The 18,094-nt window shown below is 42.4% G+C and overlaps 1 protein-coding gene across 3 annotated transcripts in view; it reads left to right on the top strand.

Moving 5' to 3' along the window:
• Positions 1–18,094, top strand: part of CNNM2 (cyclin and CBS domain divalent metal cation transport mediator 2) — a 146,707-nt gene that overhangs the window by 113,885 nt on the left and 14,728 nt on the right. For all 3 annotated transcript variants that reach the window (XM_039243946.1, XM_039243945.1, XM_039243947.1), the window contains exons 2-4: positions 2,234–2,377; positions 5,572–5,709; positions 7,757–7,926. In XM_039243946.1, the coding sequence (XP_039099877.1) occupies positions 2,234–2,377; positions 5,572–5,709; positions 7,757–7,926 (452 nt within the window). The remainder of the gene's footprint in view (positions 1–2,233; positions 2,378–5,571; positions 5,710–7,756; positions 7,927–18,094) is intronic.

Below are 18,094 nucleotides of genomic sequence, written 5' to 3'. Positions count from 1 at the left end.
GTGTGTCTTTAAAAATATATATTTATTTTTGAGGGGGCGCAGAGAGAGAGGGGAGACAGAGAATCCCAAGTGGGCTCCATGCTGTCTGCCCAGAGACCAATGTGGGGCTTGAATTCATGAACCATGAGATTAGGACCTGAGCTGAAATCAAGAGTTGGGTGCTTAACTGACCCACCCACCCCAGTGTCCTTTAAATGAAAACTTAAAAAAAATTTTTTTAAATGGGTTGGGGCGGTGGGGTGGGGCTGGAATCTATTGTATGTCTCGTGCTCTGAATAGATGACCTGTGTATGATTTGGTAAACTCATTACCACAGTCATTTGGAAAATACTGGTTCACTGAGTTATACAGATCTTTGAAATGTGGATCAATTTCATCATTCAGTATTTTATTTTTATTTTTAAATTTTGGAGTGCACACGCATGAGCAGGGGGGAGGGGCAGAAAGAGAAAGGGAGAATCCTAAGCAAGCTCCATGCTCAGCATTGAGCTGTATGTGGGGCTCGATCCCATGACCCTGGCAACATGACCTGAGCCAAAATCAAGAGTCAGACGCTCAACTGACTGAGCCACCCAAGTGCCCCATCGGTATTCAGTATTTTAAAAATCACTCTTGTTGGGACACCAGGGTGGCTCAGTCAAGTGTCTGACTCTTGATTTCGGCTCAAGTCATGATCTCATGATTCATGGATTGAGTCTTGTGTGGGGCTCTGTGCTGACAGTGCAGAAACTGAGATTGTCTCTCACTCCCTTTGTCTCTGCTCCTCCCCTGCTCACATTCTGTCTCTTAAAATAAATTAAAGGGGTGCCTGGGTGGCTCAGTCAGCTAAGCGTCTACCTTCGGCTTCACTCATTGCCTCATGGTTCATGAGCTCGAGCCCTGCATTAGGCTCGCAGGGCCTTCTTCAGATCCTCTGTCCCCCTCTCATCTGCCCCTCCTTTGCTTGCATGCTCTCACTCACAAAAGTAAATAAAACATTAAAAATAAATAAACGAAAACATTAAAAAAATAGAAATTACACTTCTTATCAGAAAAGACTTGTTGAGAAGTTCTCAAGCCTGTGATGGATATAGGTTTCCCAAAATTCCAGTCTTCCCTTGAAAGCTCAAAGTTTATCATTAGCAAATGCTGCTCTTGTTTTCCTTAACATAGCAGGCTCATTTTGTTCATTTTCAAGAAAATATTTGCCAAATATCCAAGTCTGGATACTCTCAGTTTGTCTGGTAGCTCTCCTTTAGGTAAAAATGATATCCATTGAGGGGGCGCCTGGGTAGTTCAGTCGATTAAACGTCTGACAGGTCATGATCTCATGGTCTGTGGGTTCGAGCCCTGCGTTGGGCTCTGTGCTGACAGCTAGCTCAGACCCCAGAGCCTATTTCGGATTCTGTGTCTCCCTCTCTCTCTGACTCTCCCTTGCTCTTGCGCTGTCCCTCTCTCTCTCTCTCTCTCTCTCTCTCTCAAAAAAAAAAAAAAAAAAAAGGTGTCCATTGAAAAACGTTGCTAGCATAACCTGCATCTCAAACAGTTGTGTGCTTTTCTTCAAGACAACTATTGTATTTCAGGAAGCGACAAGTCTTCTACAATGCATCTCATTTTGCCACACAGAATACTAAAGGACAAGTACTCAAGGTCAAGATTTAATGCAATTAATTTTTACGTCTTCGTCAGGGACATTCTGAGGAGAAATGGACTTTTTTGCCCTTTCCTGGGCATGTGTGGTGGCGAAAGACCATCTGCTACCACTCCCTTGGCTTGTGCTCAGGTGCCTTTGCATCACTGGTTCGAATACCAACGCAGTGAAAAAAGGCCAGGAACATGTTAGCGTTCTACTGCACTTAATTGGGTGTCGCCGCCTTCCTGAGAGGGTCTTGGGCATCCCTAAGGGTCCATGGACCACACTTTGAGTACTGTTCTCCTAAAGTAACGTAGCAGTTCAGTTGCTAAAAGGTCACAAAGGGAGAGCTGACAGTTCCATTAGGAAGCAAACTGTACTGTGGTGCAGGCCAGTGTGCATAGAAGGTGAGACCCTTCTGATTGGATGGTCTTGCTGTCCGTGGCTTCAGGAAGCTTTTCTCTCTGTGTGTGGTATTTCCGTACCATTTTAAAATTTGCCTGGATGCAGACTTTGATAATCTGGTGTCTGTGTTTGCTGCTGTTAACATAATCACATATAAGACTTCATTCAGAAAATTCCGAAAATTCCTTCTTAAACTTTGTTTTCTTTTCTTTAAAGGTAAATCTCACCTGGCTATTGTGCAGCGAGTAAACAATGAGGGAGAAGGGGACCCATTTTATGAAGTTCTGGGAATTGTCACATTAGAAGATGTGATTGAAGAAATCATCAAATCTGAGATTCTAGATGAAACAGATTTATACAGTGAGTAGTCTGTAATTTTTCAATACTTGGGCTTTTTCTGTCTGGTACTTTGTGAGTCCTCTCACGTCTCTTGTTGTCATCTGCCTCTGTTTCTAATTATGTGCTGTATGTGTGGGCTGGGGACAACCTATCGAGGTATTCTAGGCCCTTTATCTGAGGGGGTAAAGAATGGGCAGGTCCTGTGGCATCAAGTGGCAGTGTTTTTTGTGTTTGAAAAGCCAGCTGCTTCTTTCCAACTGTTGACCTGGACATTACTTGCACTAAACAGAAAACTGCTTTCATGGTTCTTATATGTATTCTACATGTGGAAAAAGAATAGTTCTTTCCTAAATTTTTATTTTCCACAACTAGGCAGTTGTTTTCAGATAAGTTTCTTTTGCTGCTTGGGAGGGGGATTTGTTAGATTGGTGGATAGCAGCTGTCTAAATGTCCTTGTTCCAGAACTCTGGGGCCAGGGTAGAGGTGAGGTTTGCAAGTGCAGGTTTGCTGTGACATCGGTGTAAGGTGTGGGTATAGGCAACAGGGAAGGGTAGGGTACACAATAAGAATGTATTTTTCCCTTTCTCTGCTATTCTTTTGGCTTTTGGGGGCAGGTGGAAATGGGTGAAGGGGTTAAGAGTGGCTTGGCTTGGGGCAGGTGGGGGGGGAATTCACTGGTGTTTGTCTAGGAGTAAACTTGAACCTGGATGGAGTATTGAACCTTGAATGCTGTCTCATTAAAGTCCACAACTGGATTTTTCAGCCTTACTTCTTAGTAAAGCAAGACTCTTTCAAGAGATTAATAATCCCAAAGATGGCCCACTGCCTGCAGATGTTTGGGGGCTCTCAGAGATGGGGCAGAGATGAGTATCTGGGCTCTGTTTAGCTTTTATAGTATGACTTAGAGGGGAAATGGAATCTTCAAATGGCCTCGGGCACCTGGGACAAGGCTTGCCTTACTTAAAGCAGTGATTTTTATTTAGTCATACTAGAAGGGAATGCCCCTCACTTTAAAAACGAGAGCCTTCTATGTAGCCTTAGAAGGATAACTTTATATTTAGGTAATGACTTGCTTCTGAAAACAACTTATTTTTTCATCAAATGTGTGTGTGTATATGCATGTGTGTGTGTGTGTGTATACATATATGTACATAAGTGTGTACACATATGTATATGTACGTATATACGTATGTATGTAGTGCATTCTTTAAAAACAGCAGTTCCTATGTGTTTTATCCTTTTGACACTTGGAGAGTACTCAGAGGTCACATAATAAAGAAGAATATTTTTATTTGTATGTTTACATTTTTTCATCTTTCCTCACAGTGCCTATTTAATACAAAGTGTGTCTCTTTCTACTTACTTTGTTTCCTCAGGGGTGGTACTCGTCATAAGAAAGATAATTAAGACATGTAGGAGATCTTACGTTTGCATTTCAGTTAACTTCTTTTATTTAAAAAACATTTTTTTAATGTTTATTTTTGAGAGACAGAATGGGAGTGGGGGAGGGGCAGAGAGAGGGAGACACAAAATCTGAAGCAGGCTCCAGGCTCTGGCTGTCAGCACAGAGCCCGATGCGGGGCTCGAACTCACGAGCTGTGAGATTATGACCTGAGCTGAAGTCGGGCTCTTAACTGACTTCTTTTAAACCTCAGTTAGATTGATTGCATGCAGAAGTGTTCCCTGATGTGCCTTGCTGAGATGAATTGCTGAGCGCGCGGTTTTAGGTATATTCCTGAGGTAGACAGGGGATCAGGGAGGATGGCTGCATTTGCCATTAGAAACATATTTTGAAATTTGGTGTTGATTTATGCTGTCTGATTTTCAAAAGAATCAGAGACCAAAGAAAATGAGAGTTTAGGATTGCCCTTTCCCCAGGACAAGCCTGGTAATTAGTCTGTTTGGCCCTCGGCATGAAATGGTAATGCACAGGCTCCAGATTCTTGGGAAAAGAGCAAGTGATTGAGGTCTTGTCTTTAACCTAGTTTTTTCTTGATTGTTTCTTTGTCAAGAAAAATACTTGCAGAAAGCCTTTGTATCACACCCCTTCTGGATTAGGGGTTTGCAGACTATAGCCCACAAGTACTTGCCACCAGGTTTTTTATACGCCACAAGCTGAGAACAATTTTTTTTGTTTGTTTTTTACATTTGGTCGTTGTTGAAAAACATCAAAAGTATAATTACTTTGTGACTTGTGAAAATAATGTGAAATTCAAATTTCACGTCCATAATAAAGTTTTATTGGCACAACAGCCATGTTAATTCATTTACATAGAGGTGCTTTGGCTCAACAGCAGGACTGAGCAGTTATAACAGACGCTGTATGGCCCACAGAGCCTGACCTCCTGACTAGCTAGCCCTTTACAAGGGAAGGGCGCTGACCTCGCTGCTGGATGACCTTCTTCGTATTTGCTTGACCTTGAGGGTCTCCTGGTCTGGAGTAGAAATGAAGCTAACCTATCATTATGAACATGCTGTTCTGTGAACGTGTTCTTGTTTGTTTGTTTCTTAAGAGGTTTTGTTCTTATGTTTGTTTTCGCTGTCTAAGCAGAGGCCGGGAGCCTCCAAAAGGCAGGGCCACGCTTCACTGTGTCATCTGTCACACAGTGATGGTTCTTTTCCTGCCGCGTGGTGACATGGAGTAGCAGGAGACTGTGTGCGCTCCGGGCTGCCTACTGCTACTGTGTGGTTCCGTGGGTTCTGGGGGTTGTGTCCACGACTGCCCGTTAGTGTGCTTACAGGGGCCCCAGTGGTGTTTGCGAAGAATGTTTGCAGTCGCTGCTAGTCAGCCTGCCTATTACTGCTTAGTTGGAACAGGTCCTGACCATGCCACACAGATTGGATGAGGCTTCTCTCTCCTCGGGCTGTGCGGTGTTTGTACGTAGAGTGCCTGCGATCTGGAGATAGCCTAGCCAAGGGGCGCCTGGGTGGCTCAGTCGGTTGAGCGTCCAACTTCGGCTCAGGTCATGATCTCACAGTTCGTGGGTTTGAGCTCCGCATCGGGCTCTGTGCTGACAGCTCAGAGTCTGGAGCCTGCTTCTGATTCTGTGTGTCCCTCTCTCTCTGCCCCTCCCCTGCTCATGATCTGTCTTTTCTGTCTCTCAAAACTAAATAAATAAATAAAATAGCCTTTGCAAAACAGTCTGTTTTCATTCAAAAAGCGCCCCGATCTAATAGAATGTGTTTCCTTTTATCTTTTCTTGTTCTTCTGTCAGCTGATAACAGAACGAAAAAGAAAGTGGCCCATCGTGAAAGAAAGCAAGATTTTTCTGCCTTTAAGCAGACAGACAGCGAGATGAAGGTTAAAATATCACCACAGCTTCTCTTGGCCATGCACCGTTTCCTAGCAACAGGCAAGTGCAGCTTATCACAGTTTGAAATCTCTACAAACCCTGGAGCGTGTTTCTCACCCACCACTGACCGGGGTGGGTTGGGGGTGGAGACTGGGAAATGGGGTGATAAGTAATGCCACTTTTGTGTTTTGTTTTTTTGTTTTGTTTTGTTTGTTTTGTTTTGTTTTTTTCTTTTTAAATTCTCTCCTCTCCTGTGTTCAGTGTCGGCATGAACCCTCTGAGACATTTACCAGGGGTGGACCAGTAACTTAAAATTGGTCTGAAAGGTAAGGATGAATGTTAGTGCCACACTGCATGTGAACGGTAGGCCAGGTCATCTGCTTCCGGCTAAGTCCAGGGGAGAGCCCCGCTGGTGGAGTAGGCTGGCTGTGCGAGCCAGACACCGGCTCGTTGTGTGTGTCGGACAGTTGAGTAATTCTCTCTTCAGCTTGACTTGGAAGAACAGTTGGACCTCAGTGGTAACACAGGTGCTATGATTTGCAAAGAAGAAAAAACAGATTTCCAGAATTAAATCTTAATGTTTTATGATTTTAATGGAATCTGAAATTCTCAGGGCCTTGACATGGATGTCTTGATGGCCTCTATCAAGTCCGATTAACTTGGGCCCATTCCAGGAGGCAAGTGGAATGATTATTAAAACCACCAGTCCAGGCGGCACTTGACTGCTCCAGAAAGGTCAAGGTTGAATGGACCTAAGAGACTGGCTAACCCTTCTCACATCCCTACTTGGCTCTCTAGGTGAAGGGTGAGCTCTGTTGGCCAGGGGATACATGAGAAAATCTGAAAGTACCCAGTGGACTGTAGAAGACGTCTGTGTCCACGATGGGCACCCAGTGCCTTTCAGCTGCATGCAGCGTACCTAAAACATTTTGAACAGAAGGCTCAAACAGCCACGTGATGGAATGTCATGTGACCTTTAAGATCATGTTTTCAGATACCATAGAAATGCTCACCGTATAATGTCTATGACCTGGGTAAATGCTCCTAATTTAATGTGAAGTGAGGAAAAAAAAATAATACAAAACTGTAAAGGTTATCATTGTGTTTTTATGTGCGTGTGCGCGCGCGCGCACACACACACACACGGGCACAGGTCTAGGGAAGGTACTGGAAAAACTCACCAATTGCTCAGAGTGATTGAGTGGTTGGTTCCTAGATCATTTTATTTTCCTCCTTTTTCTGTATTTTCCAAAGTTTCTACAATGCACTACCTTATTTTGTTATGAGCAAAAGTCACAGAAGCTAATACAGGGTTTATGTTTCACGTAATGAAAAAAATTTTAAGCACAGAAGCAGTATCTTTCACTTTTTTTTCTAATCCTGGTAATATTGTTCATCATTTAAAGAGTATGATTTAAAATGAAATGTTCTCCTACTCTGCCTCTGAGATACCATGATGTCCAGGTTCAGTAGAGCAAGCCTAAGTCAGTAATTTTGAGTTTTGTTATCTGAAATAAAACTGATAACTCTGTAAATAAAGATCAACACTACTTTTTACCTTTATTTTTTTAGTTAGCAAGTTGGAGTGCATGTTGATGTGTGCACGTGCCTTGCTTTTTTCCTGAATCTTTGCCTTCCTTTGTTTCCAGACCTTTCTCAGGGTAGTGGAGTGGGAGAATGAGAGATGAAGCACTTCGTCTGTGCACCTGGTACTAACCCACACTAGATGCTTCCTGACCTTTGCTTCTTCCTTTGGCTGTTGTTGGACAGTCAGACTATTGTGGCCTGTCCGAAGGGTGTCCTGGCAGTCAGGAGCCTGCTTCTGGTTGACTTTGATTTGTATCAGAAATTTAGGGTAATTTTTATAAGAACCGGAACCAATGACATTGAAAAGGAAAAATTCAGAAGGAACAAATATGCGAATTCAGTGTTTTCTAATTTCTCCCAGGTAATCTGCCCCCAGTGGATCACCAAACGGAAGTGTCATTAATCAGTATTGTTTCGCTTTGATTCCAAGTATTCTTACATATTCTAAACACCTTAATCACTAGTATAATTTTTTTCCATCCATTTGAAGTGTAATATCAAGTTGTGTTTATATCTATAGAAGTAGAAGCATTTAGCCCATCCCAGATGTCAGAGAAGATCCTTCTAAGGCTGCTAAAGCACCCCAATGTCATCCAGGAACTGAAGTATGATGAGAAGAACAAGAAAGCCCCAGAATACTACCTCTACCAGCGAAACAAACCTGTAGACTACTTCGTTCTCATTTTGCAGGTCAGAAGAATTATTCACTAGTTGTTTGATCTCGCTGAGTACCTACCCTTCCAGTCCCCAGGAGGCTTTCCTGTATGGGAACGGGTGTCAGGTTTACATACTTAACTTCTGGGGTAGCCTTATCCATGGGAGGCTTTCATCCCCCTGTTTTCCTAGCTGTGAAGTAATTTCAGTCTGAAGCAATGTCCTTAGTGACTTCAGTTTCCAATACTGAAGGGCACTTAGAATTGCTGAGGCTTTGAGACATTCATTTGAAGAATGGTGAATTCGGTGGTTTGTGTTTTTTGATGGGTGTGGGGCCATATACCTCCAAGTCTTGGTGTGGGGCATTTGAGATTTAAGTGTCCTGAGTTCCTTGGGTCCTCTTTTTATCATCTTTTCTTTTTTCCACCCTTCATTAGGACTTGGTCTTACATAGCTTCCTAGAGGTAATTTACTCTCTCCCCTGAACAACATCAAAATAATCCATTTATTATTATTCTTATTCTTGTTGACTAATCAGACTATGTACAGAGGAACTGATGTGGTAATCACAGCCTCTCATGGTAATGGAAACCTAATTCCTTCTCACTGATAACATAACCCACCCTCGGAGGTGAGAAGGTCCATCGATTCTGGAACCTCCCTGAGGGGCCTTAGTGCATAGGTTGACAGCAGGCCCTTATTAGATCACAGTTGCACCTAATAGAACTCTCTCCTTGGCATGGAAGCCAAGATGAACAATACAATGAAGAAAGTGCTGGTTTTATTGACTTCTTGTACCTCTTTATGGAAGAATGACTTTTACAGGAAATCTGAGTTGAGTTAGCACAAGAATCCTAGCCCCTTAGGTAGTCTCCTGTTTTTTGGTTATTTCCTAGATATGAGTTGGAGGTATCACTGTAAGAGTATCATGAGTACTTGGTAGGTCCTACAATTTACCTGAGTCCAGCAAGGTCCCAGTTGTCTAAGGGACAAATAAAGAGGTTCTTTTGATTCGAAAATAACTCTTATCAGATACCTGGATGGCAGAAACTCTGCAAAGTGTTGTGTTCATGTCTCATGTTTGGTTGCTATCCTGATGTCTAGATGCAGAAATAAGGACTTGGAGAAAAATCGTGGATTAACTGGTTTCATGCCACTTTCATACATTCTTTCTTGGAAACTGTGTAGGTTTTCTAATTTAGTACCTTGATTTATCTAGTAACCTTAGTCTCCTTCAACCCTGAATTGTGTAATTTTCTCTGGAGACATCCACGTTTGAAACTGAGGGGGCTGTAGGGAATTTATTTACTGCAACGAGGGACTAAAGCATTTGTGTTTCTCATAAAAGCTAGATGTGATTATTCCTCAAGCCTAGATAAACTTTGAATTACACTAAAGACGGTTGTTTGAAGACCGACGGGGGAATTTCAGGATAATATTAGAAATCTGCGATTTCCACTTGTTGATTTTTATGTAGTTAGCATTTATAAAGTTGTGATTAGGAATGCTCTTTAGGTATATAAGAAAGCCATTTCCTGGAGGAAGGATCTAAATATAGATTTTATGGAAGAGGGACTTCATACTCATTGTTCATTTATAAGCATATCTTTAAAGATATTTCTAATAAGGCATTTTTGTATATGCACCTGTATTTGAATACCTAGATCATGCTAAATATTAATGTGACAATTTTTTGAATTATTGAACTGATGATGTCATGGGGTTTTATAAATAGTGTTTGTTCTGGGTTAGGAGGACTTACAGAGGTGTTTAAACTATGGGGTTTAGTGAAATTATGGTCTTGCAGGCCGGCCAATTACCTGAGGTACCCAGAGTATAACAAAAGGAAATACCATAATCTCCATCAATCTAGCATAGCTGTCACCTTTTCAGAGTACATTCCACTCGAAAATGTCGCTAGCCCAGCATTGGAAATTTGTGCCAGGTGATTAACCATACTCTGCCGTGTTCAAGAACCTTAAATCAGAAGAACGCTTCAGTCTCTGCCTTCTGTTCCTGGCCCCAGAGCCAGTGAGCTGCCCTCTTCTGTGGGCACTAGGAAAAACCCTTTGACTAAGTAATTGATATTTGGAATATAATTAGACATAGAAACACATCAGTTTGAGTTTAAATTCTAATGAAGTATAACATCTAATTTTTTCAAAGTAAACCATTTAAGTAGGTTTAGTTAAAAGCAGGTTACCAGCCACATATCTCCCACTGCATAAATATAAAAAGGCACAATGTCAAGTTTTAACTAAAAAAGTAGAGTTTTCAACTAAAATGTATTGGGGGGATCAGTAAGACAGTGATAAAAGCATAATAAACAGTGAAATAAAAGTTTATTGGCTCTACAGGTCTTAAATAACAAAATTACATACAAAGAAGTAGAAATGGATAAGAACATAATTTTGGTGAAAATTATTTTCTACCATCATGGAGTAAGCCTACTAAGAAAAAAATGTTTTAACTTGACTAATAAGATTAACAGGTACTTAGAGAAAATTAAATATAAAGCCAGGGAAATAGACTTTTTAAAAACTTTAAGTGACTTGCATAAAATTGATCATTTGCTATGTCATGTGTAAGTTCTAAACTCAGGTAGAAATTTCTAGAGCCACCTGTATATATCATAATTAAATAGACTTAAAAATACACAATTGAAGAGTACTAAGCCATTTTTAAAATAATGATCCATTCTCTTACAAAGATTTATTACATAAAGCTCAGAACAGAGTGTGTAATGTGTCCTTATGTGTTTATGTGTGTGTCTGTGTATACATGAACTCTCTGGAAGATTACTCAAGAGTCTCTTAACAGGTGGTTGCCTCTAGTGGGGAGACTTGGAGGACTGAGGATAGGGTGGAAGGGAGACTCACTACTTCCATTGAATTTGAATTTCTTTTTTTTTTTTTATGTTTATTTTTGAGAGAGAGAGACACACACACACAGAGTGTGAGTGGGGGAAGGGCAGAGAGAGAGAGGGAGACATAGAATCTGAAGCAGGCTCCAGGCGCTGTCAGCTCAGAGCCTGACTTGGGGCTCGAACTCATGAACCACGAGATCGTGACCTGAGCCAAAGTTAGGCGCCCCTGAATTTGAATTTTTTACTATATGCATGTATTACCTATTTAAATAATTGTTGAAAAGGGACACCTGGGTGGCTGTTAGTTGGCTAAGTGTCCAACTCTTGATTAGTGCTCAGGTCATGATTCCACAGTTCATGAGTTCGAGCCCTACATCGGGATCTGTGCCGACTATGTAGAGCCTGCTTGGGATTCCCTCCCTCCCTCCCTCCCTCCCTCCCTCTCTCTCTCTCTCTCTCTCTCTGCCCCTCCCCAGCTCTTTCTCTTTCTCTCGCTCAAAATAAATAAATAAATACTCTAAATAAATAATTGTTGAAAATATCAGCAAACTGAAAACCTTAAGTAGCAACTAAATTAGAAAATATATGGACTATGATAAAATACATAGGTATTATTTCATATCTTTAATGTTCTTATATGCAGTATGTCAAAGTGTTACAAAATTTTATTCTAAGTATTTAAGAAAAAAATTATAATTATCTAGAAAAAGGACAGATCAACAAACTGAAAAGAACAAATTAAATAAGAAGGAAAACAAATTCTAATGAGAAAGACTTCCAGCCCATATATAAAATCAAGATTTGGTTCTTAAAAAAAAATTTTTTTTAACATTTACTTATTTTTGAGAGAGAGAGAGAGAGAGCATGAGCAGGGGAGAGGGAGAGGGAGGCACAGAATCCAAATCAGGCTCCAGGCTCTGAGCTGTCAGCACAGAGCCCAGTGTCGGGCTTGAACACAAGAACCGAACTGTGAGATCATGACCTGATGCTTAACCGATTGAGCCACCCAGGCCCCCTAAGATTGGTTCTTTTAAAAGATGAACAAAACGAAATCTTTGATCTTATTCTATTGATGTAATTAACATCACTTGGGGGGAAAAAAAAGGAAACTCTAAGGAACTCAATTCTGTACAATACAAATGGGACAAGAGCCTACAACCCTCACATTTCCTAACTAAAAAGGTAGAGTTAGAGACCGACAACCTACCCAAAGTGTTCTTCAGGGTGGCTGACTAAATTAGGTTTATTGAGTCCTGACTAAATTCGGGACTAGCTTAAGGACAACAAAACCAAAATATGCCATTATTAATTCAGAAAGTGGTAAAGAAAAAAATAGGTATCAGAAAGGCACCTGATTAAATCAAACATCTTTTTTAATTTGAGAAAACAAAAAAAAAATTCTTCGTAAAAATCTGTGATGAATATTCAGTGAACAAAAAAGAAAAAGTACTATAAAATCAATAATATCTTTAAACTGGCAGCCTGCTTTTGGGAATACACACCTACAATGCCTTATACACATGCATCTAAAGAAATTGTTTTATAAAGCTATCAATGCAAATATATTTACAGCAAATCTGTTCATTAGAAAGTAGCAGTAGTTCATATGTCTCAGCCAATTACATTCTGATGTGATGAGATCACTATACAGTCATGAAAGAAGTGGAAAGCATATACAAAAATATTTCAAGAATGTGTACACAATAATTGTACTATAAGTCATTTTTCTAATTCAGAGAGTTGGTATTTTACAGTGAAGGATTTGTTGGTCCTTTAAGGAGTAAAATATCTAAGCAAAAAAAAATTATTCTTCGCATAGCACATAACAGATTATGATTTTAGTAAATATAAAGAATAAGAAAACATAGCTCTTTTCTTTGCCAATTACAGAATTGATAAAAGGAACTTTTTTTTCTGGTGTGAATTTTTCTGGTTGATTTCAGGTCTCAGATTTTTTTGTTGTTCAACTTCCCATCGACTCATTTTTTAGTGCCTCTGACATGGATTCAGAAGGGAATTTTCCCTGTAGAGTGAAATCCATTCTTTTGTGGATGTGGCAGGTAGCATCTTACATAGCCCTTGACCCTTGACAGTACCTTATACCATTTCACCTGTTATCAGAAGATGAATTTAAATTTCTAATACCAAACCTTTCTTGAGGATTTTTGAGTTGCAAGGTCTGTGTATCCCATTAACAGATCTTCAGTCTTGAGGCAAGTACAGATAGCACCCATTTTTTTAAAAAAAAGTTTATTTTGAGGGGGCGAGGGGAGGAGGGACAGGCAGAGAGAGAGAGAGAGAGAGAGAGAGAGAGAGAGAGAGAGGAAGACACAGAAGCCGAAGCAGGCTCCAGGCTCTGAGCTGTCAGCACAGAACCTGATGTGGGGTTTGAATTCTCAAACTGTGAGATCATGACCTGAGCTGAGATCAAGAGTTGGATGCTTGCTTAATGCACTGAAACACCCGAGTGCCCCAAGTCGACCCTATTTTTAACAAATTATACTTAGATATGCTTAAATTCAAAACTAGGTATAAGCTCCTTTTGCGCTCTTTGAGTTCAAACTCAAAACTTTGGTTTTGGTATAAACCAAAAACAAACTTGTAATTAACATTCTAAATGTGTCCATAACGTTGTCTGGCTGATAGGAAAGTGCCACTGGCCCCAGTACTGAGGCAGGGGGCCCCGCTACAGGCTCTTCTGCATTTAGCACCCTTGGCTCTCCGTGCGCCAGCCATGACTGACCCTTCAGCCCTTTGTTCAGCTCCTTTGAATATTTGTGCATATGCTGTGCTGTTATTGGGCCTCCACTGGGTGTGACCTGATTGCTTATGTTATTCCTCCTCTGTCCCTTTCTCTTCAGTTCAGTGCTCCTCACACTTTCATGTGCATCGGGCTCACTTTGAGGATTCAGTGTAGCTAGGGTGGAGGCTGAAATGCTATCTATTTTCTAGCAAGTTCCCAGTTGACTGAGTAGCAAGGCTTAGCCATGATGATTCAAGTAGTGAGAACACCCTCTTCATGACGCGATTGTGAATAACACTAAGGTATGGGCGGTGACACCGGTGGTGGCATTTGGTTAGGAGGTGATCAACCAGATGGTCCAAAATATGTGTAAATTCATTTTTGACCATCAAAAACTTTTTTTTAATGTTTATTAAGCATTCATGAAGGGAACTTGCAGTCCTGACACTACATCTCTGGACTCCAGATGGAAAAACAATTGCTAGGGAATGTAGGCGTGCCAGAGCAGACCTCTCTCTTTGGGTCTGCTTCCCCTTTTACTGGGCGGTGCTAGTGAACTCCAATTGGTGTTCACAGCCCTGGGATTCAATTACCTCCTTTCAGATATCAAGCTCTGCTGAATAATTTGTGATGGTGATTAAAAAACAAAAACAAGAACTGAACTCAAAGGTGAACAGAAGACCGAGAAGATGCTCAGTATGTGGTGTCTGAGGGAGCGTCTGGTCTCCCTGAGTCCATGGCATCCGCTGACCCCTTGATCTTGGCTGTGCCAGCTAGGATAGCGCAGGCTTCTACCTCGTGGCCACGTGTAGCACCCACTGCTTTGAGTGGTTTCTGGACGCTTAGAAACATTGAAGAGAGTTACCTAGTAACCTTCTTCCAAAGAGAGTGAGGATTCTGTGATGGTAACTTTACTTTAAAGTTTTAAACAAAACTTTAAAGCCAGCCTTGTTTGAGACAGTGAGGCCTTTCCTCCTCTTACCTGTTGACAAATGTTTATTCGTTTTTGAGAAAGTGAGAGAGCACGCGTGAGCAAGAGAGAGAGCATGAGTGGGGGAGAATGAGGGGGAGGGGGAGGCAGAAGGTCTGAAGCAGCCTCCGCGCTGACAGTAGCAAGCCATTTCCTCATGGGAGTGGCCCCACTTTGCATACTGGTAGGTTTATTTGGAAATGGCCATTTCTGGGAGACATTGACACACATATATGAATAAAAAATGTTTACTTGATTTTTCTAAAACTTGCTCACCAGGAAAGCACTTTTGTAGCGAGTAATACAGGGATGGGCAGTTTTTAAAACAGGAATTGTAGAATCTTATAAAGTCCGAATCGAAAGACCCCAGGGATCCTTTATTGCAGTTTTATCAATGAAGTAAGATTAGCCCGGCTCAGTTCCTTAAGACTGATCCTTGACAAAGTTTTCATCAGTTTGAGACAAAAATGAGAAAAATAAAGACAGCTGCACCAAGTTCTTCATAAAATTACATGTATTCAGTTTTAAGACCTGTTATTCTGCAATTATATATTATCTATATTTTAGGGGTTAAAATGGCTGGTCTTGTGTGAAATGATGGTTAGAGTAGAGGGCTGTGTTGTTTGAAATCTCTGTATGAAATGAAAACGTGGCAACCCTCTCTCTGGGGCTGGAGGAATATTTTACTAGCGGTGGGAATCCAGACGCCAGGAACCCCTGACCAGGTGTCCCCGCCTGGCAGCCCGGTCGGTGTAGCTGGGTGAGCTGTGGAGGAAGATGACTGATCTTCCCTCACCTGCAGGCTGGTCCTCAAGAACAGAGGAGAGATGAACCGTGATCCAGAGCTTAGAGCCTTGGGTGCAGTTGCCCTTGTTTAATATGTGGACTCAACAGCCACCGTGACGATGCGGGAGTTTTCTGAGAGGCCAGGGCACATAGGGGCTCTGGAGCTGGGGCAATTGTTCACGCACAGAGCCTTGTAGAAATGATTCCCGAAATCATGCTAGACTCCTCTGGAGAGCTTTATTAAACTCCTAATGCCCAGGTTGCACCCATACGAGTTAAGTCAGGATGCCTGGGAGTGGGAGCCAGACATCGGGTTTTTTGTTTGTTTGTTTGTTTTTAAATGTTTTTTTTTTTTTTTTTTTTTTTTTTCTAGGAGAGAGAGAGAGACAGCGTGAGCAGTGGAGGGTCAGAGAGAGAGGGAGTCACAGACCGAAACAGGCTCCAGACTCTGAGCTGGCAGTCAGCACAGAGCCCGACGCGGGGCTCGAACCCACGAACCGCGAGATCATGACCTAAGCGAAAGTCGGACGCTTAACCGACTAAGCCACCCAGGCGCCCCGTGTTTTTTGTTTGTTTTTTAAATCCCCAGGTGTTTCCAGTGCACAGCAAGGGCTGGGATTCACCGCCTTTGAGTTTACTTGGCAGACCCCCACAAGCATGGCTCCCTTCTTAGAGGCAGACCCAGTATAGTTGTTTACCATCTTTGGGGGAATGGCTGTTACCCTGCTGGTTGTGACAGTAACTAGAAAGAATTGTAAGCGGACACCCATTTGCAGGGACTTAGTATACAGAGGGGCTTGAGCTTGTGAGACCGATGGTCCAGGTCAGCTGGGTCCGTAAAGATGAAGTCATGAGGAGGTGCTGTTGCATTTGATTCTTCATCTGGATTTTCTGCATAGAAATTGGGTTTACGCAGGGCGCCTGGGTGGCTCAGTCGGTTGGGCATCTGACTTCTGCTCAGGTCATGATGTCGCGTTCATGAATTTGAGCCCTGCATCAGCCCTCTGAGCTGTCAGCACAGAGCCTGCTTCAGATTGTTTCTCCCTCCCTATCTGCCCTTCCCCTGCTCACGCTTTGTCTCTCTGTCTCAAAAATGAATAAAACATTAAAAACAATTTTAATTAAAATTAAAAAAAAAAAAAAAAGAAATTTGTCTTACAAGATGGTCCTGCAACCACTGTTAAGCTTCCAACTATTAGAGACCGATGTTTTCAAATAGCACACACATACATATGTTAACTATCTGATGCAAGACCCAGCATTAGCCCAGGAGGGAAAGGGGTAAGTAACTGAGAGGACCCATAAGATCAGGCACTTCCAGTAAAACTGGGTCCCTACCGCTGAAGTGCTTCACCCTCCTTGCACCTGTTCTTTCAAGATGGCTGCCAACTCAGTTATCACGTCTTCTCCCTCTATGCTGAGCTCCCCTCCCTCCCCTTCTCTCCCCCTCCCTGATCTCCGTCTCCAGTTCTGACCTTCCTTCTAACTTTTGTTCTTTTTGTTCTCCCCCTTCAGGCTTTTTGGATGGACTCTTCCCCCAAGGCCACCTTAGGGAAGGGAGAGGGTCCTGTCCTCCCTGCTCCCCAGCACTGATGCAGCCCCTTCCCCACTTTCCTGTCTGCACCCATGGCGCTCATTCTTCCGGTCACTCACTCAGAGCAAATTTCTGTCGTGATTAGTGATGCCCCTCCCTCCCTTACACTTCTTTCTCCCTCGCAACTTCTCCCAACTGTGATGCTCCTTTGACTGTAGCTCTTCTCCTACTAATCCTTGTGTCTGGTCCTGTGGTTCCCAGCCCAGCACGAGCCTACACTTGGTCTTGCTGAAGCTGAGCCCCTGTGCGAACCCGGCCTCCTTAGTCCGTTGTGTCCAAGGGGCTCTGCCCTCCAGACTGCTTTTCTGCCCCCTCTCCCCCCCCCCCCCCCCCCCGGCTTCCCCCTGCAAACCCGCTGAGCCTGGCAGGCTTCTTTCTCCCACCTCTGACCTGCCCTCTCTTCTCTTGGCTCAAATTCTCCTTAGATTTTCTTTCCTGCACAAAATTTGTCTTGTATGAAAGCAAGAAGTAATTTTTTTCTCTTCTAATTCCTTATATTCTTATTGTCTTCTTCTCGTGGAGAATTTTTGTTGACTGCCTTGCGCCGTGGGTTTTCATATGCTCCCTCTCTGTCTCCTGCACTGGAAATGCGTGGGTGGCAAGGCCTGTCTTCTCACAGGGCCTCAGGGCATCTCCAGGACCCTTCGTGGTCTGGGCTCCCAGCACCTGTTTGCAGGTTGATTGTATATTATGGGCGGAGTTTTCAGTTCCTTTCTTTCGGCAGAGAGTTGGTTGGGGCTTGATAAAACTACTATTTTGAGTGATGAACTCAAAACCTAAAGGAGAGACCATAGTTTTCTGAAGAACTGATTTGAGGAAAGTCTTTGGTAGTTGAGAATTTAGTACATAATATATAGGGAGCGATCAAAATAATCATTTGTGTTAGTGGCTGGCACAATGTAGCATATCGGTCAAGAGCTTGTTCTTCGGTTATTGAATCTTTCTGAGCCCCTCTCTCCTGATTTGTAAGAGGGGGTAATTGTGTCTGCTTCTTGGAGTTACAAGCATTAAGTGAATTAATAAAGCACTGACTTGTTAGCACAGTTGCCATTCAATAAATGGTGCCATAATTTTTATTGACCTGTCATAAAGGATGTACTGTGGATGTGCCCTCCCACTGGAGAGGCGGGTATAGGCACCATGAGCAAGAGCCATTGTGAGCCTTGGCTTGGAAATCCACAAGTGCTGCTCCCTTACTGGGGTATTGCAGACGCATATTGAGGGGATCATGGTGGAGCCTAAAGC

This window comes from Hyaena hyaena, unplaced genomic scaffold (assembly GCF_003009895.1).
Source record: "Hyaena hyaena isolate Hyena2069 unplaced genomic scaffold, ASM300989v1 scaffold_233, whole genome shotgun sequence".
Lineage (NCBI taxonomy): Eukaryota > Metazoa > Chordata > Mammalia > Carnivora > Hyaenidae > Hyaena > Hyaena hyaena.
The sequence above is the reverse complement of the archived record's forward strand: the minus strand, read 5'-3'. Positions and strand labels throughout refer to the sequence as shown.